Source organism: Chionomys nivalis, chromosome 11 (assembly GCF_950005125.1).
Source record: "Chionomys nivalis chromosome 11, mChiNiv1.1, whole genome shotgun sequence".
Classification (NCBI taxonomy): domain Eukaryota; kingdom Metazoa; phylum Chordata; class Mammalia; order Rodentia; family Cricetidae; genus Chionomys; species Chionomys nivalis.
This window is the reverse complement of record NC_080096.1, coordinates 50,360,001-50,386,952: the sequence shown is the minus strand read 5'-3', so window position 1 is coordinate 50,386,952 and position 26,952 is coordinate 50,360,001. Positions and strand designations below refer to the sequence as shown.

Genomic DNA, 26,952 nt, shown 5'->3' with positions numbered 1-26,952 from the left:
GCATCTCTTGTTGCCTCCCATCCTGTGCTCCTCACTCCAGCCTGCCTTCCTGTAGGAAGAACCTAGGTGTTTCTCCTTGTTCATTCTCATGATGTATAAACTGGCATTTACCTGCTTATTTTGTTCAGTATATTTTAAGGACAGAAAATCTTCAGGTTTGTAAGTAATAAAATGTCTAACTGCTGTATGGTATGGAAAGCTCTGCATGCATGTGCTCTCCTACTATGAGGACTGCCCATGACCTGTGCTGGGCTTCCAGTACATTGTACAGATGTAGAGATTAATGCTATGAGACTTTAACAATTTTCTTAGAGTCACACAGTAGGCAGAGACTCAGCCACTTCTGGAACTAGGTCCATGTGAGGTCAAAGCCACAGTTTGCTGTCTCCCTTGGATATTATTGGGTTAAATTGTCAATGTCTAGAGCTGCTGTTGAGTTGAAACTGTCAATACTTGTTAGGAGACATAATTGAAGAGGCCTTTCTCTTGGGTTAAATGAATGAATTGTATCTGTGTTTACAGAGTAGACTCTTCTTGTTCTAGCTCTGACAACTTTTCTGGAGAACAATACATTCTGAGGATCTAAGACAAATATTGCAGATCCACAAAGGCTACCTGTGGCCAGTAATCTTGATTCTGGACTCCTATAACTGATAATTGCCAAGGAGATTACAAAAAAAACCACTGATAATAGCTGTGAGGACATTCCCAGCGCTCATTACCTAATGGAAGTAGACTTTCTCTGACTATGTGTCACTGTCTCCCATGCTGAAGAACTGGATGGAACAAATGGGGTGGGATTCAGCCTCCTGTAGGCTTTCTTTCTTTTCCTGGTCACCATCATGAGGACTGATTTGCTGAGTCACCCCCTTGCTGCCATGTTGAACTGAAAGCTCAGGAATTTATTTTGTCACTGCCAAGAAGTGTCTGACCTTTGTTCAGTAAACAGTGAACCGAAAAAACGGAAAAAAAAATCTATAAACCTAATTTAAAAATGTGGTACAGATCTAAACAATGAAGTCTCAATAGAGGAAATTCAAACAGCTGGTTCTCAGGTCTAGTTAAAGGTAGAGTTACATAATTGGAGACACATCTGTCATTTGGGAGAGTCTTCATGGCTTCTTCCTATGGATGCAACCAGAAAGTCAGTTCTGATACTTATTGTCTCTTTGTACCACTTTAGACCAACATTCAAATGTGTCAGAAACAAATGCATGTCTACGAAATGAGGAAGGAGACAAACTGAAAGAACACCTCTTGAGATGTGACTCATGACGCACTTAGCGTTTTTAATGCAACCATTTGTTTCCAGTGCATTTTCCTTATAGGAGGAATCATCATTCCCCTTGCAACTTTTAGATGAAAAGGTATGCCATTGAGTTCATAAATGATTTTCCCATCACCATATTAGGGTTCAACGGTCCAGAAATTTGATTCAATGTTTTTAGCTCAATTCCTTCACCATTTCTTGAACTGTCTTCATTCTCCGGCATTACTCTCCTCTCATATGAACGAGGCCCACAAGCTTCAGGACATCCACCATATCTTTCTGTACTCTTTTTCTCCTTCCTTCCCAAGCATCACAATCTGGGGACAGCACAGAGGCGGTGACTGACTGGAGTGAGTGTGAGGCCATTTCTGAACTTCAAGCTCAGCTTCTCATTGATTGGGGGCTTGAAGGTAAAGTTTTGCAAAAGAGTAGTGAAGAAAATGAACAGCTCAGACCTGGCCAATTGTTCTCCCAGGCAAGCTCGCTTTCCTGTGGGACCAAAACAAAAGATCAGTCATTTTCTCAGCTGATTTTAGTGCATGGAGGGACTGATGTCCACAACTTCCTACAGTAACTATTGAGCTGCCCATCAGTTTTGTGTCCATCTGATTATGTCTAACACCTTCCTGATTTGGCCATTAGAGCCCCATTCAAGGTGGCATTTCCCGATCTTGAATGACCCAACAATATGTCCCAGACTTGTATTTTAATCTTGCCATTTTCCCAGGTGTCCTGGTTCCTTGCATTGACTAATGTTAAGGAAAGACTTAGACAAGAGGCATTGTCACAACTCTGGAAGCCATTCTCTAGGTCACTTCACACCATAAACAATGAGCTGAGTTTATTATTCAAATTGTGTGTATAGACACATGTATTTACATGTCAGTCTCTCTAGTGAATTTCTGGGTTCTCACCATTCTTCTTAGATGGCCCAGGGCAACCCTAGCATGCCACTGTTCTCTCCCTCAGTGAGCATTCTCACCATGTATCCCAACAGCACTGCAAATATCTACACAGTCTCTAATGCATCTTTAATCCCACATTCAAGTAGATGTGCTTGTGCATATGTGTGCCTATTTGTGTGTACACATGTGTGCACATGTGTATAGAAGTTAGTGGTCAGCTATGGGCGTTTATCCCCAAGTGCCATCCACTTTATTTAATTCATATATGTATTTATGTATGTATTTATTTTGGAGACAGTATCCCTGCCAATCAGGCTAAGCTGACTGCCCAGTAAGTGCCAAGGTTCTCTTGTCTCTGACCATCGAGCAGAAAGAGTACAAGCATATGCTGACATACTCAGCTTTCTGTGAGGCTTCTGGCGATCAAATCAGGGACATTATGCTCATAAGACAAGCAATTTACCAGCTGAGCTACCATGTCAGGTACGTCAAGTAATTTGTTAATAGTTTCCTTTATTTCTAAATAATACATGTTAAGTGAAAAAAAAAGGAAAAGAGTAATACTGTAAATTCCAAAGCAAAATCCAAAGCCTCAGGATAGCTATGCTAACTAAGTAGAAGTTTACTGAGATGTACAGACTGGTTATGGGCAAATTCTTTTTTGGGTTGGCATTGATTTTCAATTTTTTTCCACTCTCCAACTTGTCAAGGCCATCTTTGCACTCTGAGTCACTGTGAATCACACTAATACTAGTAGCACATGCTGTGTACAAAGTCTGATTGTTTTTCTTTATTTCCTCTTTTCCTTTCATTTCCTATCCTTTTCTCTTTCCTTGCCTTCCCCTCCTCACTTGTTGAGTTTCTTTCTCTTCCTAGAACTTCTGAGTCTAGGGTCTTGAATATTCTAGAAAGTATACTTTTTCTAAGCTACACCCCTGTTTATATAGCTGTTAACTATTCCATCTGGGACAGGATCTCTCTAGTTTTCCCAGGACACATTTCTCCTCACCTTTGCATTTCAAATCAAGTCCATTTCCTCTAAGAGTGTATCCCTTATCATAACTTGGAAATCTGAAATTCTTATAAAGTTTTCACATGTCCACCTTAGTGAAGAATCTATATATATATAGGTCTCCATTCTTAGTGTTTTGAGAAAAAAAACTGAGGCAAGCTAAAATACCCAGGTAATTCAAGGCAGAGTGAAAAATAAGGTGGGTCTTAAGTAGTGCCAAGGCCAGGGAATTGGGCCATCTGGAGAAGTTTTCATTGAAGCTTAGGATTATGCAATGAGAGGAGAGAACTGCTGGGTGGAGCTCTGAACTCTGTCCTCTCATCACAACTCACCCATTGAGAAAGGCAGAAAGGATTCTCTCTTCTTAAACTGTCCATTCTCCAAAAAGTGCTCTGGATTGAAGGATTCCGGGGTGGCCCACTCTTTGGGGTCACTGTGTAGTGCAGTCAGGTTGGTTATTAGTATGGTGCCCTAGAAATGGTAGCAAAGAGTCAAGGCTTTATATATAGAACAGACCTGCAAGGAGGTAAAGGTAGATACTTCTTGAGCTCTCATGCATGACTCTCCCCACTTAGTACCTTCTTCTTTGTCTAGATAACTTTGCATTGACTGTGAGTACCTACTTGGGATATTCTAGTCCATTAGGTTGCTCTTTAATGCTGGACACAAGTTTATAGGAAGAGTCTGTACAGGTTTATGGAGAGACATGTTAGCATCCAAAGGGGAATAAAGAGGCAGGCAAGAATAAAGACCAAATAAGCCTCCTCCTACCTCAAGGACCTAGGCAGGTATATGAAGGGAAATGATGAGCCTTCCATCTCTGCTTTTCCATTTTTAGCCCTCACTGTGGCGGATTCTGAACCCAGTCATAAGGGTTAGGAGCACATCAAGAAAGCAGAAAAAGCAATCTCAGTTCACTGAGATCCTTGGCACCATGCACACTCTCAAGAGTGTGCCTTTACCTCACATTGAATCGTATATCCCATCAGGGACTTTACCTATCCTTTCTATCTCTCTAGACTTTGTCAAGTCCATTCCTGATTCCAAGAGGCCTCTTGCTATCTGAGTCCCACATCTGCTGCACAGCTAACAGGTGTGCCATGAATGTGATCACTGTGTCACCTCCCATGATATTATTACACACTCTGTAGTATGTTTTCATCATCTTATGCTAGGATGAACACATTTCCAGAGTTAATCGAGAAATGGTAGCAGAATTTCCCTGACTGTGGGTAGCTCTCTCCCAACCAGCTGACAACCTGGATGGAATAAAAAAGGTGGAAATTGGGGTGAAAAACTTCTCGTAGGCTTTCACTCTGGTTTCTAGCCCCATGATGTGATCTGATTGGCCCTTTCACCTTTTCTTGTCATGCTGAACCAAAATTTTGTGTATTTTGTCACAGTCAAGAAAATTTTGTGATCTGATAATCCATTGTGAAAAGAAAAAGAGAAGAAACTATAACTGTTTGGGGGCATGCAGCGTATAAGATTCAGGAAACTCTGTGCAGAGATCGTGAAAGCACTGGGAGATATAATGGGGATTCCTTCTCTAAAGAGAGGATATTTTACAAGGATTCATGGAGAGACATCAGAGGAGATCCTTTTGATATCAAAATACTACAAGTCCCATGGAGAAAGCATATGTTGATTAGAATTATCAGGACATGTTTGCTCCTGGATTCCCCACTCTCTTTAATAGTAGAGAGATTTTTATACAAACCTAATTTCCAAAGGTCTCAACTTTCTAATCTCAAAAATGTGATGGAGAGTTATTCTGAAAAGTTGATAATACTTTTTGAAGATTATAGTCAATAACACACAAATATCACTTAGTAGCTATTAGAACTCTGTCCCTTTCAAATACTGAATTTTTGGAAAGGTTTCCTTCATGAGACAGACGTTTGTATGTAAGTTATAAGCCTGTGGTTCATTGATTTAGAAACAACAGTCTTACTATAATGGTGGTACAGGGGCCTCAAGTTTCGTTCATATTTTTAACTCAGTACTTCAAGGACTGTGTAGCAGCATTTTCTAGTTCATGCCTACAGTCCCTTGGTTTTGAGAGCTTCTCTCTCAGGTATCATCTCACAGAGAACTGCTGGCTGTTGTTAGCCCACTGGTGGAGGATGGTCTTGGTGCGGGAGAATTGTCTGTATTCTGTCAATCATGTTATAAATAAACACTGATTGGCCAGGCAGGAAATATAGGCGAGAAAACCAGATAGGAAATAGAAATGATGTAATGAGAACAGGAGAATTCTGGGAAGGAGGAAGTTGATTCCTCCCATTCCTGCCCAGACCACCGAAGCAGCAGGATGTGATCTGTCCCACTGAAAAATGTACTGAGCCACATGGCTAACATAGATTAGAAAAATGGGTTAATCAAGATGTTAGAGTTAGACAGTGAGAGGCTAGAGCTAATGGGCCAATCAGCTTATAATATATGGAGACCTATGTGTGATTTTCTTTGGGGCTAAACAGTTGTGGGGTACCAGGCAGGACAAAAACCCCAACAACAAGCAGGCCCCCATTCATGCTACAGGGTCTTCTCTCTATGTGTTGCTTTTATTGGTCAAATAAAGAAACTGCCTTGGCTTTTTAATAAGGCAGAATTTAGATAGGTGGAGTAGACTGAACAGAATGCTGGGAGAAAGAAAGCAGAGTCAGGCAGACGCCATGGCTCTTCTCTCCGAGACGGGCACTGGTTAGACTCATCCCGGTAAGCTACAGTCAAGTGGTGATACAGATTATTAGAAATAGGTTGAATCAATATGTGAGAGTTAGCCAATAAGAGGCTAGAACTAATGGACCAGGCAGTGTTTAAATGAATACAATTTGTGTGTTGTTATTTTGGGGTACAAGATAGCTAGGTGGCCAGGAGCTGGGTGGCGTTTTTCTTTTCCCGCCGCCCACCACTCATTTTACAACAGACCACATTAGTGAGGGTCATTGCTAGAATGCCTTTAGCAAAAAAAGCCAGGCTTGGCCTAAACTTGGGCAAAAAGTCTTCTTTCCCCACTGTATATATAGATATTTGTTTAGATGCATGGAGAAAAACTAGTACTTTAGCATACTATCTTTCTGCCCAACTTAAATGATCTCTTGATGAAGGAATATATGTCACTGTATGATAGGTTCTTAAGATGATGTCAAAAATAGATATCTGAGACTGGGAACACATAGTTACCTTTGGCAAGTGGAATCCATTCAAACTGGTGTCCTTCGACACTTCCCTGGGAACATTGAAGGGGACAATGTTTCCCATTCTCTGTGCCTCATGGATGACAGCATTGGTGTAGGGCATGGACTCTCGGTCGGCCAGGCTTACTTGTCTCATCTGGCCAATCACCCTGTCAATCTCAGACTGTACTTTTTCTGAAAGAAAGCAGGAGATCTTATTAATTTTCAAATTTAGTTATTCCTCATAACAATATAGAAGTTGTCTTTATTTCATCCGGTGTTCTAGCTGTAAAGACATTTCATTACCCTTTTAAAAGATTGATTTAAAGGACACATCAACAATTCAGTGATTTTTTCTGTGAGCCCTCAACATAATCCTAACTTTCCCAAACTGAATATCAGTGATCAGCATGGCTAACTGTAGTGCAGTACCTAGTCTAGTATGAGTAAGTTCCTTTCCCAAAGAGCATTATAAACAATTTACATTCATGTTTCATAGTCCTAGAGCCTGAGGATGCTAAGTGCAGGGCACCAAGATGTTTCTTATGTGGTAGGAACAATTTTCTGTCTCATAGATTAGAAAGCTTCACTGGGTTCTCATCTCAAAGGGAGAAATAAGGCTCTCTAATACTTCTTTATAAAGAGATAATACTTTTTAGGACAGTATATTTCTGTCAGGGGAGTGTGTCACATCGCACAAGAGTGGAGGTCAGAGGACATCTGGGGGAGTTGTTTCTTTTCTCCTACTATGTGAGTTTTGGAACCTCACTCATGACAATGGTGAAGTAGCAAGATCCTTTACCTCTCATGCTGTCTCTCTGGCTTCTCTGCTACTTCTTTTAAAGGCGGTTATTCCCTTCTTAGGATCAATCACCTCCAAACACCATGCAACTGGTAATTAAGTGCAACAAGTAGATTCATAAAGAACACGTGAACATCAGACCACAGCATATCTGTAGGCTCTCATTTCTCAAGGAGATACGTGAGCATGGGCAGTGAATAGCAAGAAGTTGCTGCACAGCTCTGCTTATGAAATCTTTTAGATTTCAGTTTCCATATCTAATTAATGAGAATAACTGAGCCTTATCATAAGGATGTCTTTAAATATACATGAACAAATAGACTCATAATAACAAATGATAATGGTTGCTAGCTCTTTTCCAATATGCTCACAGAGATTAACAAGTTATCCAACTAAAACCTTTGTCTCCTGGCTTCCTTTGTCAGTCAATGACGGTGACTAAGTTCTGCCAAGTAAAATACAGACAGCCAGTCATGGTGACTCATGCCCTAAATTCCAGGCCTAGGAAGGTAGAGACAGACAGATTTCTGAGTTCAAGGAGAGCTTAGTTTACTGAATAAATTCCAGGATAACCTAGATTACACAGAGAAACCCTGTCTTGAAAAACCCAAAATAAAGCAAAACGAAAATTGCAAATAAACTTGAGTTTTATCTTTGGAACAAGTCCCCTTAAGACAGCATCTGCTTCTTTCCTTCTTAATTTTCCATCCAGGGGAAAAAAGTCCTCAGGAGGACCCACTTAGGGAGAGCTGAGTCTCACTCTAGTTTTAGCTCAACAACAATTTGAAGGGAGTTTGTAACAACAAACCCAAGACAAGGTCCGTTTTAGAGATTTCTACTGAGGGAGAAATACATGTGTATTACTTGCATTACTGTCTCTAAAAACTAATTGGAAATAAAATACATTTAGCAGAAAACTTGTCACAATAACAGCTTTGGGAGTATGTTTTTCATATGTAGCCACCAAATACCTCAAATTTGTAACAGTCCTGCCTTAGACTCTGAAATATTTGACTAATGTTGTGTGTCATGAATCATAACTGTTGTTAGCAATTTTTAATTCTACATTTTAATAGTATTAAGTGTGTTCATATTGTCGTACAATCAATGGCCAGAACCTTTTCCATCTTGTAAAACCGAAATTCTGGGACATTAAACAATTTCTGTTTCTCCCATCTTCTATTCAGCCATGTTTGTGTAGAGATTTAACTATTAGACCTATTTAATTTGAGTTGGATAGGACAGTCATGTAATTTTTTGATTGGTTATGTAACTTAGCACAACGTCCTGATAGTTCATGCATGACTTGGTACCATGACAGCTTCTTTTCTCCAAGCAGAAGAGCTGCTGTAACTCATGCATCTATTTATGGTTAGGGAACAGTCTAGCTAGTCCTGTCTCTTGACTATTATGCATATTTCAAAAACAACTTGTACAATTTTAATTTAAATCCATTGCTATTTTGTGATATTTTGAAGCTGTTATTTGAAAGGTCAAGTATGTATTCTAAGTCAGTAACTTTAAAACTTAAAATGATTATTCTCCAGGCACATACATATTTTCATTGAAACTCAAGACACATATGTATAAATAGAGGTACACATATGCATTTTGATTTAAATAAAAAAAACATTTGGGGACTGAAGATAGTTCAAGGAGTAAAGTGATTGCCATGTAAGCAAGAGGACCTGAGTCTTATAATTCATATAAAAAAACTGGGTATGGTGACATGGACTTCAAAACCCAGGGCACTAGTGAGGTGGTGGCAGACAGATCCCTGTGAATTAGTGGCTAGGCAGTATAGGCTATTTGAATAGTTCCAGGTGTCTAAGAGACTCTGTCTCAAAAAGTGGATGGTTTCTGAGGAATGATAGTAGCAGCTGTTTGCAGCTGTGCTATGGCTTCCACAATGCATGTATACACGCACACACACACACGTAGTTCTTTAAACAAATATTTCTTTACCTTATGTGAAACACTCTGATTTTCTCCATCTACATTTCATCTTAAGGCAGAAGAAGTTGGCCACTATCTACTAAATTGATTTTATACCTCATGAATAAACTGTTACCCACAAATTGAAAAAAACAAAACAAACAAGAAAAAAAACTGTGTTCTATGAAAGGAAAAATGTACCTATCCTCAAATCATTAAACTTTTCTAGACTCTAAAGGAATACACATAATAGCATGGACCACTCTCCCTGATGAATGCCAGTCACTGGAGAAAGGAACAATGCCTCCAGCAGAGACATGGAAGAGTATCTGATCATTTCTAGAGGAAAACAACAGTAATTCTCCAGTTATCAAACTCATGAAGTGATTTGAAATTACTTCAGGAGGTAGTACCTGAGAAGATTCTTCTAGAATAGGTAAAAACTATGATAGAACACTTGATATCATGTCTTACAGGCAAGAATTAGAAGAATAAGGACAGGGCCAGAAGTGGACATAGTGTGTAAGAAGGGCACCTCCCAGGGTGGGTGTGGTTTAGGCTGAAAAGTCAGAAAGGTGACATCACCAGAACAGAGTTTGGACAGAATTTAGGGGAAAATGGGAAGGCCTACTGACAATGGAAGAGGGACTTGAACGGATGCACTTTATAAACATCTTCACACTTGGGACCTATCTCAGTCCTGAGAGAACATGGAGAGGACTTGCCCATTACCCAGGGCACATTGCATCACAGCTATGGCCATTGTTCCCACTCCAACTTGTTTTCTTCTGGTGCCATTTAAGCCATGGCTTCCAGAATTCTGCTCTGTCCAGTGAGGTCACCACATGTTCACCTTGGACATCTGGGTAGAGAGCCATGTAGAGCAGAGCCCAGCGCAGGGTTGTGGATGTTGTCTCTGTTCCAGCAAGGAAGAGGTCCAGAGTTGTCCAGATAAGATTTTCTTCATTGAAACTTGTAGTCTTCTCTGGGTACTGGAAAAGATAGTGTGCATTTGTTTAATCAGAAGATTCATGATTATCTCTACACCTGCTTTCTGATGCTAGGGAACACATATGAAGCAGGCATTTAAAGTGATTTTCCCTTGACCTCCTGAGCAAACAGCTTTATCAAGAGCAATATCATGTCCCTAGGGCAAGGAGAGTGACACTGGCACACAAGGTCTTTGTCACCCTGGGGTATGAGTTCAATAAGACTCATTAGAAATGATAGTACTGTGATCTCAGAAAACATTTCCTGTTCCAAGTTCTGGAGGCTAATCAAAAGTTTCTGGTACTCAGGTGGATGAATAGCAAAATAACTATTTTCTTCTGACTACGTTTTTGGGAAAGATTTAGTAAGATGGTCACAGAACAGGATAAACACACACACACACACATGCTCACACACACACATATTTGCTTTCAGTATCAGCCACATCTATAAATCACTCTCTGACCTAAGAGGTTCACATCACATTTATCTGTTTATAAAAAAGAGAACAATATACATATTTGAACAAGCCATATCAGCTGTAGGAGATACCACAGGCACATATCAAGTACAGTGCAAACATTTTTGAGATCTCAGAAGGAATCAAGTGCATTTTCTGTGTTTATTGATTCTTTGATCTTCCCTTTAATCTTTAACAGGAAAAATCTTGCTGATTCCATTAATTATTCTTTGGTATATAATTTTATCTTTACTAACTTCCTGTAGAATCATTCTTTATACTGCTCATAATGTTGATAGGCTCACACCTGCAATATAAAGTCAATAATTTGCCCTTTTTTCTTGGAATAAAATGTTGCTTTAATTGATACTATACCAGGAAGATGAAATGTGTTATAACAAGTGAAAAATTTTACTATTGGGCCCCTGAGCAGAGAAGGAATCCGTAATCTAATGAGTCAAATCTCATAAGAAGGATCCAGTGATGTGTATTTATCAGGAGTCTATTGAGGTCAGAGCATTAAAAATAGTGATATAGTTTGATTTTAAACTAGTTCATATCGGCTCAAGTTTTAAATGTTGCTGGAACAATTTTAGGATGTTCTGGAACCTTGGCAGGTGCTTCTCAGCTGGAGGAATTCAATCGTAGGAAGTGGGATCCCTGTGGTGGTATCAAAGCCCTGGTTCTCGGCTATATTCTTTTCTCTGATCTTCCATTATGCAAACAGGCTCCACCAGCTCCTATTCCCGTTTGTACTCTTCCATGATGGACCAACACCCCTTGAAAATATGTGACAAAATAAACCTCCAGCCTCTTAAATTGTTTCTGCTTGTTATTGAAACAAGATGCAAAAGTATTAAATATGTTCATCCAGCTGTTTTCTGTCTGCTTGGGTATGGTTGGACAGTGTTTAAAAGACATCATGGGAAGGCAGTTGCCACACCCAGACCTTACAAGTTATTTCTAACATTCAGTTGAACTTTGCCTGTGTCTTGAAGTTGGGGCTGAGAGGGAGTGAATAATTGGCCTTTGACAAACTCATTAAAAACAGAGCTCTAATGTTTAATTGCTAATTTCATTTTGTATTCAGTTTCTTCATAAATAAAGGGTAAACAAAGGATAAAAGACAAGGAAGGGCATGAAAGGGAAGTATCTGCCATTTACAGGTAGGAAACCCTTTATTTCTAATAATGTTCCAGATTTAATATTACTACTAATTTTTACTCACACTAGGTATGTGAAACATTGACCTACAAAGATGTCTATATTTTCATTTTTGGAACCTTCACATGCTATTTGATAACCTATAATATGCTTTGTAGATTTGATTAATATGAGAAGGGACAGTTATCTTGAATTATCCTTATAAGAAGGTGCTTGGGGATCACAATCAAATAGATCAGAGGAAAAGAGATGCTACAGTTTGGGGATTGAAGACAGAAGACGAAACTACAGCAAAAGATCTCATTGCCCTCATAGCCTGGTGTGGTGGTGCTCATCTTTAATCCCAGAACTCAAGAGGAAGAGGCAAATGGATCTCTGTGAGGTTAAAGCCAGCCTGATCTACATACAGATCGAGATTCAGGACTGTTATGGCTACACCAAGAATACTTTTCTTGAAAATCAATCAATCAATCAATCAATCAATCAATCAATCAATCAATCAAACAAACAAAATCCTGTCAGCCCTAGGAGCTTGGAAAGACAGGGTCATATAGACCCTGATGTGGCCAACAGGAAGAAAAGATCATGAGAATGATAAGAGAATAAAGCTGTGTTATGTTAAAGCACTAACATTTTGGTAGCCTGTTACATGATCTCTTAAAAACTATTAAAAAACTACATTGTCTTTAAGAAGAGACAGAGGCATCTTTTCCCACCTTTGTCATTTCTGTGAGGAAAGCATCAATGAAATCTCTTGGATCATCAGGATCCCAATCTTTCCTGTGATTGTCAATCATAGAAGAAACAAACAATTTCAGTTTTTCCCAGTTTCTGAAAACTGTTTGGTGAGATCCAGGAAGATATTTCATTATCCATGGGAAAATATTGTAGATCTGATTGAGAAAAATAAAACAGTCAATTGGATACCATGGTGCCACTTTACAATGTTTAAAGATATAGTCTTGTGTTTCCCTTTGTTTCTTACTGTGAAATTGTGGGGTCAGCTTTTCTCTTCCCTCTCACCTACCTCCAAAACATTTATACTCTGATGACTTTCAATATTCAGAGATTGTTCATAGACTCAAGTCAGAGATAGTACTATTTACCTGTAAGCCCTACAGAGATGGAACCTCCCTCCAGATCATCATTGTCCCAGTTTCTCTAGGTACTACATACACAGCAGCCTCTGTGATCACACTGAAGGCATTTCTGTGTTAGGCCCTGGTAGGTGCTATTCATTATGCCTAAAAATGCTCTGGAAATTCTTATAACCCGGTCTTTACTTCATGAAGGCACTGCTCAAGTCTTACGTGAGTATTCTTAAAGTGACAGATGTTTATTCACCTTCCTAATTCTCTGTCATGACCTATTTTCCGTTTGGGAAATTACCAGTAACATGTATTGTGCAGGTAACTGTACATTCTGGTGTTCTCACTGTGATTTAATTCCCATAGGGTAAGATTTTATTCTTTGCTGAAGTAAAGGTAATGGTGAGTGATGCTTCAATAAAATTTGTAGTGAACAGATAGCATAACACTGTTGAAGAGAGGCCACTTTTCCCGGCTTATCAGCCCTCTCATAATCACACAGAAACTATATTATTTAAATCACTGCTCGGTTATTAGCTCTACCTACTTATTGGCTAACTCTTATGCATAAATTTAACTCATTTCTATTAATCTGTGTATCAACCCTTGGCAGTGGCTTCCAGGTAAAGTCCTGATCGGTTCACCTGGGCTACAAGGCTTCTCTCCAACTCTGTCCTTCTTTCTCCCAGCATTAAGCTTAGTTTTCTCTGCCTACCTAAGTTCTACTCTAGCAGTTCAAGCCCGTTTCTTTATTCACCAATGGTATTCACAGTACACAGAGGGGAATCCCACATCTTAACACAATGTAAAATCAACAAGACAGAAAATAAGACACACATGAGTGTGATTTTTCTTACCTCTGTTGCCTCCTACATATAATGAATTATAGCATTTATAATAATGATATTAACAATGCTAATATTGCTGAAAATAGTGTTGATAATACACAGTGTGCTAATGGGGTCTCCCTGTATCCAAGAACTGAACAATATGAGATACTGAAAGCATGCCACAGACGTCTGATGGACTACTCTCTATCTTTGCTTAGACATCTCTGTGCTTGCTTGCAGACAGCATATTGCATCATTTTATATGTAGAAGATCATGGTGAAAAAAAAATCAGTGAACTTTTACAGGTGTGCCTGATGCAATTAGTCATTCCAAGAATGTTTATTATCACTCAGTCATATTTTGCTCCCTTCTAAGATCTTTTTCCTTTTGATACTCACACCTAGAAGTGAGTCTGAACTACCCTAACTTTCTTTACTCACCGTACTGGTTTTTAGACCCTCAAAATAAACAGACCAGAGGAGAGTGCCTTAGTGATATATTAAAGATGTGAAAAACAAACAAACGAAAAAAAACCTGTAAGGAAAACATTAACTCACATACAAAGTCATGAAAATAAGAGTATCAAATTGCTCATCATCAATCCCCAAGCCAACAAAGCATTAAATAACACAGTTTGTGCTCTGAAAGTAAGTAAATATCAACTCTGAACTCTATTGCCAGAATTGGTATCTTTTAAAATTAACAGAGAAACAAGGATATTTCAGGAAGAGTGCAAATCAAAGCATTTCAGGAACACTAATCCAACAAGACTGAAGAATTTTAAAGGAGTATTATACACAGAATAAAAGAATCCCAATTATGAGAACACAGAAAAAAATAAATTTCATGAGAAGTATGGTTGAGCAGATGAGAGCTAGGGAAACATCCATCGTGTCTAACACAGAAAACAAGCAATCCTCGGTACTAATAGGGGAGAAAGTAAAGTATAAATAAACTAGCCAAGAAGGAAAACAACAAAATCACAATAGTTTGTATGGTTCAATAATCATGTTAAATATAATTGGCTCTATCAAGCCAGAAAGAGACACAGACTAGCTGACCAATTAAAATCCTAGACCAAAGTTTGGTTGTCCCTGTGAAACAAATCTTAATGGTACAGATAGCCACAAATTAAGAACCAGAGAAAGGAAAGCAATTTATAAAGCAAACAGAAATGAACCAAGCTGATATGGCTATTCTGATTTCAGGTAAAACAGATACTACATCCAAAGAGTCAGAAGTGATAATGACATTGCATGAGGGCAATGGTTAATAAATCATAACAATTGGAAATAAAAAGTTATACACAATCACCCTCTTTTATATTCCTGATGCACACATGATAGAAGGAGATGCACCTATTCCTGAAAGTTTTTCTCTGACTTGTGTGCACTCACACATGTAACAAATGTATACGTGTGCATGTGCACACACTAATTACAACGCTGTGAAAATGTTTTAAAAACACACACAAGCATTCTCCAATATGTACACACACATTCTCCAATATACACACACTGTGGTAGGGAGGGACTACTGCATCAGGCTAAGCAGAAGGAAACACATTCAGAAAAAATCCGGCCCTTGTGGTTAATTTCACCATACAACTGTTTTCCATATTCATGGATGTGACTGACAGATGTGGAGAGTAATTGAGTGGCTATAAGGAGTAGAAATGGAAAATGGGACAAAGTTGGGGGTGACATTTGAACCCCATAAGTTTATATTTCCTACCATTGAACTGATTGCTTCATGTTAATAGGAATGGGACAGTGCATTTTTAGTTCTCTTCTATGTCCATAGGCAAAAATAGACAAATGATTGTTTCACATGGACACGGATATGAAACTTTTATTCATAACACCCTGAACCTAGGTATAATTCATTTATCTAACTATAGATAAACCAAAAACAATTCATGCAGTGTACTTCTAGTGTGGAGATGACAAGTAACAGTGTACAAACAAGAATCTCAATACAAGGAGATGTGCTAGAAAGTTCCTTCTGAAGGTGACTCTGAGGCAAGAAGAGAGTGGCATGGGAAAAGAGAGTACAAGTAAACAATAAGATTTTCATTCTCTAAAAGATACCAGCATTCCCATAGGCATGTCCATAGACCAATATAAATATCAAAATAGTTCAAATAAATGATGGAAGTGTTTTGTATATATTGTTTCTTGTATTAACAAAAAAACATTAAAGTCAAGAGGAGGACTTAAAAGGTATTTGGATCAAACTCAATATTTCAAATGTTACATATTAGCTATAAAATGCTACTCACAATACCCTTGAAAGACATGCAAATAGAGTGCTTACCTGGCACATCATTGATGCCTCCAAGCACATGGCCTCATCCAGTAGCCTCAGCATCTCCTGAAACCGACTATCTTGGTACTCAAAGCGCTCCCCGAAGGTGATGGAGCAAATGATATTAGAAACTGCATTGTTGATACTGAAGTGAGGGTTGAAAGGCTGTCCTGGAGGTGGCGAGAGGGAGGGAAGAGTCCTTCAAAGTTATTCATTTGTTTCTATTTCCTATACTAAATTAACTTGATATGACAGAGGAACATACATTGAGGAGATCCATGGAAGAGGCTCTGGTCAGAACATACTACATAAGGACTAACATGATCCAAGGATTCTGCTAATACATGGGAAGCCCGACTGATGGCCAGGCCTTAGGTGCAGCAGTGTGTCTAATGACCATATGTGTGCTTACCTGCCCAACTCCCAGCTCATGGTCATGGCTACATGTTCACTGCCTAATCCTCAATTTGCCCAAGGGCAAGCACTTAGATATTTAGTAAGAACATGCTCAATGAATGAGAGGGCCACAGTCTTCCACCCATGCCATGTGGAATGCCCACCTTCCTTCTCTTTTATAACCTCCACAAGATGGCTGGCCTCCTCCTGTATGCGCTGCTCTAAGCTCTTCTTTCCCAACCCAAAATTCCTCAGGGTCATCAGAGCGAACCTTCTTTGCTCCTTCCATGTCTGGCCACTGGAGAAGAGCACTCCTGGAAAGAAGACATTCAACATTATGACACTGAAATTCTGGTCTAAAAGTCCTCATGAACTCGATGACATGTGCAACGGAAAAGATGGGGCAATAAGGGGTTTTTGTAACTGTCTAGGGAGAATGTGCCAAAGCAAGAAACAAGATGGCTAATGTACTGGTGATCAGCAACATCACACACTAGTATTTCTTATGGATTGTGTAATCTACTCTTTAAGGAACTCTGCATGTTTATTAACAAACAGCAACAGGTCCATTCCCACTGCTGCAAAGGAAGGAGGAATATATAAAAAAACAAACTTTTTAAGGGAGCACAATTTTTTGACCCTTTGGTGTTAAAATTCACATGACCTTGTTTCCAAGGCTGACCCAAAAGTCTACTTAGTTGTGTTAAGTTGAATAACAGGAATGGACTAAAGGATAACACAGGGCACATATAAAGAGGTATGAAAGGCTCTATTAGAGAATTCCTAGTCAACACAAGCTTTAAAAGATGAAAAAAATTAATCAATGTGGTAAGAAGCATCAGTGTTCCACAGAGAAAGAACAAGAGACAAACATTCCAGTCTGTTCAGCATCTACCACCTATTTCATGGCACATGCAATGTCATGTGCAAGTCAATTTCTTAACTTTCAGAGAAATCGTCAGCTCTTTAAACATAAACCCTCATCTCTCTAGTTCCCACACATCATCAGGTGGCCCTTTTCACATCATCAGCCTGCTCGTTCAGCAACTCAGATACTTCCTTCCTGAAACATTTTGCCAGTAGCACCTGAGATCCTGTCATTTCTGTGTTTCAATCTAATTGTTTGTCAGAAATTTCCCACAACTTTTGCCAGCTTCTTTCTTCTGCCAACTTTTGAAACTGGAATTATTCAAATCTAGTCTACCTCTCTGCCTTCTGCATATTTAGGAAATTTTATCATTTCTACAATTTAAATATCGCCTGCTGACAGTTACAGGTGTACACTCCAGAACCATGTGTATGACTACTTGCCTTTGCAAGTTACCAGCACTGAGACTCAACACACCCAGGACAGCTAATATTATTGGTATTTCTGAAACTCCCAAAAGAAGCTAGCACCATTAAAATACCTTGTCATCTGTCATTTTTCCTCTTTGTGTCACCCATTCCTGTGGAAGTCCCGCATGAGACTCATTCTCTGGCCAGCCCTCCAGGTTATTATGTCATATGGTTTTGCTCTTGAATGACTTCAGTCCATGTGTCTTCAATGTCACTGTCACGATCTAATCAGCTGTCATTTTTGACTGCATTTTCAAAGCCACACCTTTTTTAACCTACAATGATATTTTCAAGCTGTTTTATACCTGAGAGCCTAGATGAGCCTCAGAATGTGCAGTGTGTGGTCATCTCTACTCAGAATCACTCTTGCTGTTAGGATGCAAACCAAGTTCTCAGCTCTTTCTAGGCAAGGTGATCAGTTTGTACCTACTTAGTTATCCTTTCCTTACTATGCTTGACACACAGGACATCTTTCTGTTTTATGAGGTCTTGCTCTTCCTTCTTATTTCTTGGGTATTCTGATCCTGTTGACTATATTTCAATGTTACTAAGTTAGTGTCCTTACTTACAGAATTTTCCCGTGAATAACAGTAGAACTTTGATACTACTGAAAAAATGTCTTGTCCAATGAACATTGTAGTCCTGTGTGATTTTAATTAGCTAATTGACTTAGCATTTTTCATTTAATGGAGTATATGATATGTAAAGATGGAGATTTCATCTATTTTATGCACCATGAATCACTTATGCCTAGCAATGTGCTCCCTATAGTGAACAACATAGTTAATTATGTACAATTAATGATTGGTTGCCTCAAGGAGTAATTAAGAAATATCTAAACTGACACTTTGATACAACAATACATTTGAAGTTCTGCTTTCAATTTTGAAACAGGCAACCTGATATAATGACAATATTGAGTATTCATGTTATTCTAGTCAAACCCTGTCTAGAAGGCTGGAGATACCTGTGGTGCATGACATTAGTAATGGAGTATAAGAAGCCATAAACAAGCAGAGCAGCAGCAGGAAAAAGCTGACTTACACCTGTTTTCCTAGGGCAGAGCATGGACATGAGAAAAAGGAAAGAATAACACAGCATTGCTAGTTGTGGCTAGGTGATGTGGTTTCTTCTCGCCAACACATTTAGAAATAGTTGTTTTCAAGATATGTGGTTTTTTTTTAATGTCTATTAGAGATGACACCTTTAAGTCCTCTGATGGGTGTTTTAATTCAGAAAATATGGCATCCCTCTTCCTTTAAACATGGCAATTCATAATGGGACTGCTTTATGGGAGTATTGGAAAGTTAGATACACTTATTTTTAACACTATGTAAACACTATAATACACATTCCGTGTTGGTCATTAAACTTACCATTGTTCTTAGAGATACGTTCTTGGATAGGAGTGACAGGGCGTTTCAAAATGTCTTGTTCCATGTGAGTAAAGACTTTTTTGATTAAGGGGAGTCCAGTTACGACCACTGAAGTTACATTACCAAGATCCAGGCTAAGAATGTTCCCATATTTCTTCACAAACTGAAAAATATACCAAGAATTATTGTTTAGTGTGGCTGTGTTTCTGTATCCTGGGATGGCAGGCATGTGTGTAGCTAATGGGACTCATGTTGAGAGGTTTCTGTGAGTGAGGAGATGTGCCACTGTCTGTGGAAATATTTCTAAAGTTGTGGTTTCCTCTGCAGCACTAAACTAAAATCCACATCAGAAAAAAATTTTACTGTATAAAAGTTAATTAATATGTTTGTATGAATTGACTGTGCATCTACCACATGTCAACCAAAGGAAGGCATGAGGATATAAATTTCAGCAAAGAAACAAAATCGCTGATTTGAAGCATCCCGAAACCTAATAAAAGGAGAACATGTGACACATTTGACCTGTCAAAGGTCAAGGAGTGTGCATATAAGTTTGATGTTGGTGCAGATTGTATGGGCTTCCTAGGAGATCAAAGTGATTTATCAGAAAAAAGTGGCCATACCCAACAACATATGTTAGACATGAAATATACATGTATGATGAATGGGACAAACACTAAGGGAACTTTGTGAATCTGTATATGGAAGAGGTTCCTTAGTGTGATAAGAATAATCTTCTGAAATATTTTGACATCCAGTGAGACAGAGAATAGAAGACATCAGTCCAGAAAAAGATTAAGATGTATGTGTATGAGGCTGCTATAGCAACCATGGAATCCTTTGGTAATCACAATATCCAGCCTCAATTTAGGCAAAGGAGAATGTGTCTTCACAAAGCCTTGCTGGATATGAACTATACAATAAAGGTCTGAGGATAGCAGTGGAGACATCTCTGTAGATCTGGAGTGATGTAATCATGTAGAGTCTATGGTTCACTACCTGGGCTCTTGACGGAGGTGCTGTCTTCCAAATCTCAGACTCCCAGCTATGATAGAGTAAAAATTACTCCACCCTCAATGAGTTCTGTGGGGAAGGATGAGAGTGGTACTGTGAGAAATACTCTGTTTAGTTCCAGTACCAAGCCATCCACTGCATTTTTGAGAAATGAATGAACTCTGTGTTCAAAGCATGGGGATACAAATGCATGGTGAGAGCCAGGAAAATAACTCACCAGTCCTAGATAGATGCACTCACAGAGTGGGTACTCAGTATGCTTTATGATTTACTTCCTTCCTTATAACTGTTCTACCATAGGTAGAATTTTCATCATCTTTCTAAAGAGGAAATAAATTTCTAATGAAGGAATGTAGCCTAGGAAAAGTCTCTTGCCTAGTGGAGGGACTCTGCCAGATGTTATGTACATCTGCAGAGAAATATGACCTTTGGATCTCTATGAGACTTGGAGTTTAGTGGCCGGTATAGTGGGGACCATGCATGAGTGAGTAAGTGACAGAGTTTAGGAGGTCAAGATGAGGGACTTGGAAAAAATGAGAGAAATGCGGAAAACACAAGATGTTGCAAAGGTGGGTGAGAGTATGTGATCATTTTCAAATATCCTTCCATCTGCGTGTTCACAAATCTGTCCCGTGTTGAGCCAGCTCTGCTTTTGCTATCCTGAGTCTTGCCAGTAGTACCAAACAAGAGGGTAAAATTCCCCCAGGTATCCGTGGACTCCTTCCCTATTCTTACCTTCACTGACTTGTGCCCTATCTTATCAATATCAAAACCTTGGACCTTTGTGGACCCTGTCCAAACAAACGTTTTGATTTGATCTGATTCCAGTATCTTGTACCCATATTACAAGATTGAGCCATAAACTCTGTACTTCCTTAGTTCTTTATCCAGATTCCTTGGGTTGTAGCACAGTCTGTCTTGTCTGGTTCGTAAGGCAGAAAACCAGAAAAGGCAACAAATGTTTGCCTTTTCCTTTAATAGTTGCCGGTAATAGATGTGTACAAATTAAGAAAAAGCTAAATTCATATTGATGAGTGTAGGGTGAGTTTTAAAGCTGTATGAGAATTTATTGACTAAATTTATATATCTAACTTTCAATATCAACCATAAAGTTTTTGGAACAACTAAAAAAGTCGAGCTTAAATGTCTCCTAACTAAGTTATTAGTACAACATATATAGTGTGAATGAAGTGAACTCCCTTGATTTCAGTCAAGAAGTTTGAAAGGGTTTTTCTAAGAAAGATGACTTACTGGGGCTCAAGACATTGGGTTGGGAGGTATCTGACCTGCTTTAATCTGAATTCTGATTCTTACCATGCGTGTTATTTGGGAGAAAATTGGTGATATTTTCTGTATCTATTTCCAAATCTATGAACCTTAGGTTCATTGTCATAAATAAACATGTCAATAAAACAAATAACACAGTGATCTTAACAATTTATAAATTAGGAGTCTTTCTTAGAAACTGATAACATCAGTAGGTGAGCAGTCAACAAGGATGTAGACAAACTAAGACTCAGTGGTATAGAAGTTCCTTCTGTTTATGTGTTGTTTCATTGGTTAATCAATAAAGAAACTGCCTTGGCCTGATAGGGCAGAACTTAGGTAGGCGGAGAAGATATAACTAAATTCTGGGAGAAAGAAAGCAGAGTTGGCGAGCCGCCATGGAGCCTCCAGATCAAACATGCTAAATCTTTCCTGATAAGCCACGACCTCATGGTGATATACAGATAATTAGAAATGTGTTAAATCAAGATGTGAGAATTAGCCAATAAGAGATTTTTAAAAAATGGGTCAAGCAGTGTATTAATGAATACAGTTTCTGTGTGATTATTTCAGGTGTAAGATATCCAGGCGGTCAGCATGGCAAGCAGCCCACTCCACTTGTTATAGCTCAGTATGAGAGAGATAACACCTATTCAAAATCCCAGTCAAGAGAAGTACAACACACACACACACACACACACACACACACACACACACAGCACTTTTTAATTTTTCTTGGAGAAGCATGTTAACAAACTAAGCTGAGGCCAGGGATTTACACACACTTCTTAAAGTAGCAGGACATATCTGTCTCTATCATAATTTACTATTAGGTCATCAAACAGACCTGGACATATTTAAAGAATCCAAATCATACAGTGTGTTCTCTAACTACAATGGAATCACCCTGAAAGTATGTCATAGTAAGATAAGAAATTCTCCAATTTTTGTATCTTTCTCTTCTATTTTCCCTTCCTCCTTCTCCCTCTTCCTCTTTCCATCCCTCCGTCTCTCTACCTTCCTCTCTTTCTCCCTCACTCCCTACCTCTGTCTCTCCCTTCCTACCTCCTTTCCTCTCTTTTCTTCTCCCTCTCTTTTTTTCTTACAAACAGGATTTCTCTGTATAGCCATGGCTGCCCTGGAGCACATCCTGTAGACTATGCTGGCATCAAACTCACAGAGATCTACCATCACTGCCCTACTGAGCTTCATATTTCTTAAAAGCACAAGTTTAGAAGTTAACTTTTTGGCCTGGGATTAGCAATTGTGAGCATGAGCCTTGGAGCCATTCCTGCCCCCATGGCCTGTTCTCAGAAGTCCCAGATTCATCAGCTCAGGATTAGGTCAGGGCAAAATCAAGCACCATTCTCCATTCCTACCTGCTGGATTGCTATGTGTGTTTTCCCCATGTCCAACTGGAATATGTTGCCCACAAAGGGCAGACGTCGTGGTCCAGGAGGAAAGTTCTTGGGGCGTTGGTTTTTGAGGTAGTCAGCCAGGAACAAGAAGGTAACAGCAGCCAGCAGCAGAGTCCAGAGATGGAGCCATGCCCAGAGGCTGGCCACATGGGAGCCCATGGCTGAGAGCATGGTTGGTATCCTAGTAGACTCTTCAGAGGAATGAGATTCTGAGCGGAGGCTCAGGGTTGCTAATCTTATAGGCTCTCAGGTAATCTATTCCTCTTCACTTCCGTACACACCCCTTCATTTCCCTAAGAGACTGTAGGAGCCAGAGAGCACAGACACCCCGCCCTTAGAGCCCCACCTTTTCCTCTCTAAGCAGAGGTCTTAGTTACTCCTTCAAGTTGGAGCAGATCCTACCCCGAATGATCAGAGTTCTCTGCCCTGCCCTGTCACAAACTTAACTAGTTAGACCTTTGGAGTTGTGGCTTTTCCCTTCAAAGGAGAGTTACACTAGGAATGGAAAAGAATTTGGGTTTAATTTGTTAATTATAATTTGCACTTACTTATAAACTACTTTGGAACTATGTATAGGATATAAAAACCAAGTAGCTGTAGACAGTCCATAGATGCACATAGCTGTAACTGAATATGGATTCTTTGTCTTAAAATCTGATTTTTGTAGCTTTTATTTAGATCTGTAATTTACCAGTTTTAAAGTTACACCACCTGGTTTCATTTTCTTAGCTCTAAGCGACTGCTAATTGCAAATTTATTCTCTTAAAGGTATGCGCCTATATTAAGCAGAAAACCTGACTTTTAAAGACACAGAACTTAGCTTGAGCAGTGATGAGGATTTAGGCAGGTTGAGCAGTCATTGACAGGTTGGTTTGAAAATAATGTTTTTCCCCCTTTGGTTTAAATTAAAAGAGATAAGAACTTTAAAATGCTAAGGTTTTGAATGTGAGTGTTTGTTGGGATTCTGTCTCCATCCCGAAATCCTAATCATGAAAAGCCACATTTTCAAGTAAGAAGATCTTTGAAAAGAAATCTGTCCTTCACATATTACAGCTCAGTAACAACCTACCTTAGCATTTGCATTTATATATTAAGACTATTTTTGAAAATAATTTATTTTAATAAGGATTTTAGGATAAATTTCACAGGTATTTGATTAACATAAAGCATTTATGCCATACGAATCTTATTTTTCCCATGACTATTGACTTAATAGCAATATAACCTTAATAATTTTTTCTGGAGATCACTTCCTACGTATATCCCCAGCAGCACAGACATTAAGGACAACATTGAATAAATGGGACCTCCTGAAACTGAGAGGCTTCTGTAAAGCAAAGGACACTGTCACTAAGACAAAAAGGCAACCCACTGACTGGGAGAAGATCTTCACCAACCCTGCAACAGACAAAGGTCTGATCTCCAAAATATATAAAGAACTCAAGAAACTAGACTTTAAAATGCTAATTAACCCAATTAAAAAATGGGGCACTGAACTGAACAAAGAATTCTCAACAGAAGAAATTCAAATTGCCAAAAGATACTAAAGGTCATGCTCAACCTCCTTAGCGATAAGGGAAATGCAAATTAAAACAACTTTGAGATACCATCTTACACCTGTCAGAATGGCTAAAATCAAAAACACCAATGATAGCCTTTTCTGGAGAGGTTGTGGAGGAAGGGGCACACTCATCCATTGCTGGTGGGAATGCAAACTTGTGCAACCACTTTGGAAATCAGTGTGGCGATTTCTCAGGAAATTTGGGATCAACTTACCCCAAGATCCAGTAATACCACTCTTGGGAATATACCCAAGAGATGCCTTATCATACAACAAAAGTATATGCTCAACTATGTTCATAGCAGCATTGTTTGTAATAGCCAGAACCTGGAAACAACGTAGATGCCCTTCAATGGAAGAATGGAAGAAGAAAGTGTGGAATATGTACATATTAGAGTACTACTCAGCGGTAAAAAAACAATGACATCGTGAATTTTGCATGCAAATGGATGGAAATAGAAAACACTATCCTGAGTGAGGTATCCCAGACCCAAAAGGATGAACATGGGATGTACTCACTCATAATTGGTTTCTAGCCATAAAGGACATTGAGCATATAATTTGTGATCCTAGAGAAGCTAAATAAGAAGGTGAAACCAAAGAAAAACATATAGTCATCCGCCTGGATAGGGGAAGTAGACAAGATTGCCGGGCAAAAGCTGGGAACTTGAGGGTGAGGTGGCATGGGGCTAAGGGAAAATGGGGTGAGAAACGTGAGAAGGGGAGGATGGGGGAATAGGATGGTTGGGATATAGGAAGGGTGGATACGGGAGCAGAGAAATATATATCCTAATTAAGGGAGCCATCTTAGGGTTGGCAAGAGACTTGACTCTAGAAGGGCTCGCAGGTGTCCAGGGAGATGTCCCCAGCTAGTACCTTGGGCAACTGAGGAAAGGGAACCTGAAATGACCCTATCCTATAGCCATACTGATGAATATCTTGCATATCACCTTAGAACCTTTATCTGGCGATGGATCGAGATAGAGACAGAGACCCAATTTGGAGCAACGGACTGAGCTCTTAAGGTCCAAATGAGGAGCAGAAGGAGGGAGAACATGAGCAAGGAAGTCTGGACCGCGAGGGGTGCACCCACCCACTGTGACAGTGGGGCTGATCTATTGGGAGCTCACCAAGGCCAGCTGGACTGGGACTGAATAAGCATGGGTTGAAACCAGACTCTCTGAACATGGCGGACAAGGAAGGCAGATGAGAAGCCAAGGACAATGGCACTAGGTTTCGATCCTAATACATGAACTGGCTTTATGGGAGCCTACCTTGTTTGGATGCACACCTTCTTGGACCTAGATAGAAGTGGGAGGACCTTGGACTACCCGTAGGGCAATGAATTTGAACTGCTCTTCAGTACCTAGAGGGAGGGGGAATGGAGTGGAGGGAGGGGGAGAGGAGTGGGGAAAGGGGGAGGGAAGTGGGGGGAGGGGGCGATGTGTGGGAGGAGGGGGAGGGAAATGGGAAATGGGGAGGAGGCGGAAATTTTAATTTAAAAAGAATAAAATAGCAAAAAAAATAATATTTTTTTTTTGTAGAACCTATTTTGGAAGAATGTCCTCATTTATATCTATGTGCATGACATTGAATTTTATAGCTTAATGAAACAGTAGTTTTTCAATTCTTATGAATGTTGTTTATATAAAAAAATGACATTTTAGGTTTTTATAAAACCCTTAATAGACAAACAAAATACTTTTTAAATAAGTTTTAAGAGCTTTAGCCTACATGTATAAGACAGTATAAGCTTATCAAGTCTATAATAAATAACTCAAACACTCACATGTTAAAAATATGTTCGTTTGTAATTTAATTGTGCATCCTATACATATACATATATATGACATATGTGATTACACACACACACAAACACACACATATATTTATATCAGTACTCAATGCAAACAAAAATTGAAGTGGTCACTGCATTTGTTATTAAGTTTTTGTGGGGGATGCAAAACAACATGTGGAAATAAATATCTTTGACAGACTAGACACAATTACATGTAATGCAGTGGTGGCCAATATAATAAACAAGCAGAAAGCTCAGATATCCTTATCTCTTTATGGCATGATGAAGGCTGAGTAAAGTGAACAAAAGGCCAAGTTTATAATGTGGACTTCAGGCAACATCCTTTTCTATTTTTAGAAATAACTCTCTGAGAATGAAACATCTTTACAGATAAAACTATCACTCTCAGTGTTACATTAGGTTAAAAAACATTCTCTATCTGTTTTGTAGTAGGGCTGTACATTAGGAAAGTACATTTCCCATGCCTGCTTGCATATCTGCATGAAATAGGGGGAACTAACTGGAAGCATAGCATCATGGATTGGCTATCAGCTCCCTGCTTACTACGACTCTCACCTGTATTTTATCTTGGAATACTTAAAGATGATCTGTCTCACATTTACCTGGCATTTAGTCATCACCTCTTTTTCTCTAGATATCCTGAGTGTCTCCATAGATTAGAAAAGAATCCATCTACTGATAATCTGGGGAACATATGCTAAATTCCCCACCATGATAAGATCCTAATGCCCATTTAGTACAAAATCTAAAGACAGCTGAAGTATGAGCCTCTTAAGAAATCAAAATGCATTGAGTCTGATTTCTCCTATGTTGGCCTTAAA

General features: G+C 39.1%; 1 protein-coding gene across 2 annotated transcripts; it reads right to left on the bottom strand.

Moving 5' to 3' along the window:
• Nucleotides 1-1,580: 1,580 nt before the first annotated feature.
• Nucleotides 1,581-22,922, bottom strand: LOC130883453 (cytochrome P450 2J4-like). 2 transcript variants are annotated; one of them, XM_057783879.1, is made up of 9 exons: nucleotides 22,713-22,922; nucleotides 19,054-19,216; nucleotides 16,504-16,653; nucleotides 15,953-16,113; nucleotides 12,434-12,610; nucleotides 9,957-10,095; nucleotides 6,374-6,561; nucleotides 3,520-3,658; nucleotides 1,581-1,759 (listed from the first exon to the last, which is right to left on the bottom strand). In XM_057783879.1, the coding sequence occupies exons 1-9, from the start codon at nucleotides 22,920-22,922 to the stop codon at nucleotides 1,581-1,583; spliced, it is 1,506 nt and encodes a 501-aa protein (XP_057639862.1). The 2 variants fall into 2 exon arrangements, with proteins under 2 accessions (XP_057639862.1, XP_057639863.1); XM_057783880.1 differs by lacking the exon at nucleotides 3,520-3,658 and having other exon boundaries at nucleotides 1,652-1,759.
• Between the last annotated feature and the right edge of the window lie 4,030 nt (nucleotides 22,923-26,952).

Coding starts and splice junctions, on each gene's coding strand:
- LOC130883453 (XM_057783879.1), bottom strand. CDS start 22,922: ATGCTCTCAGCCATGGGCTCCCATGTGGCCAGCCTCTGGGCATGGCTC. Junction 16,114..16,503: donor GGTTATAAAAGAGAAGGAAG/GTGGGCATTCCA, acceptor CGCCACCTCCAG/GACAGCCTTTCAACCCTCAC. Junction 1,760..3,519: donor CTTTCTGCCTTTCTCAATGG/GTGAGTTGTGAT, acceptor TTGGTCCCACAG/GAAAGCGAGCTTGCCTGGGA.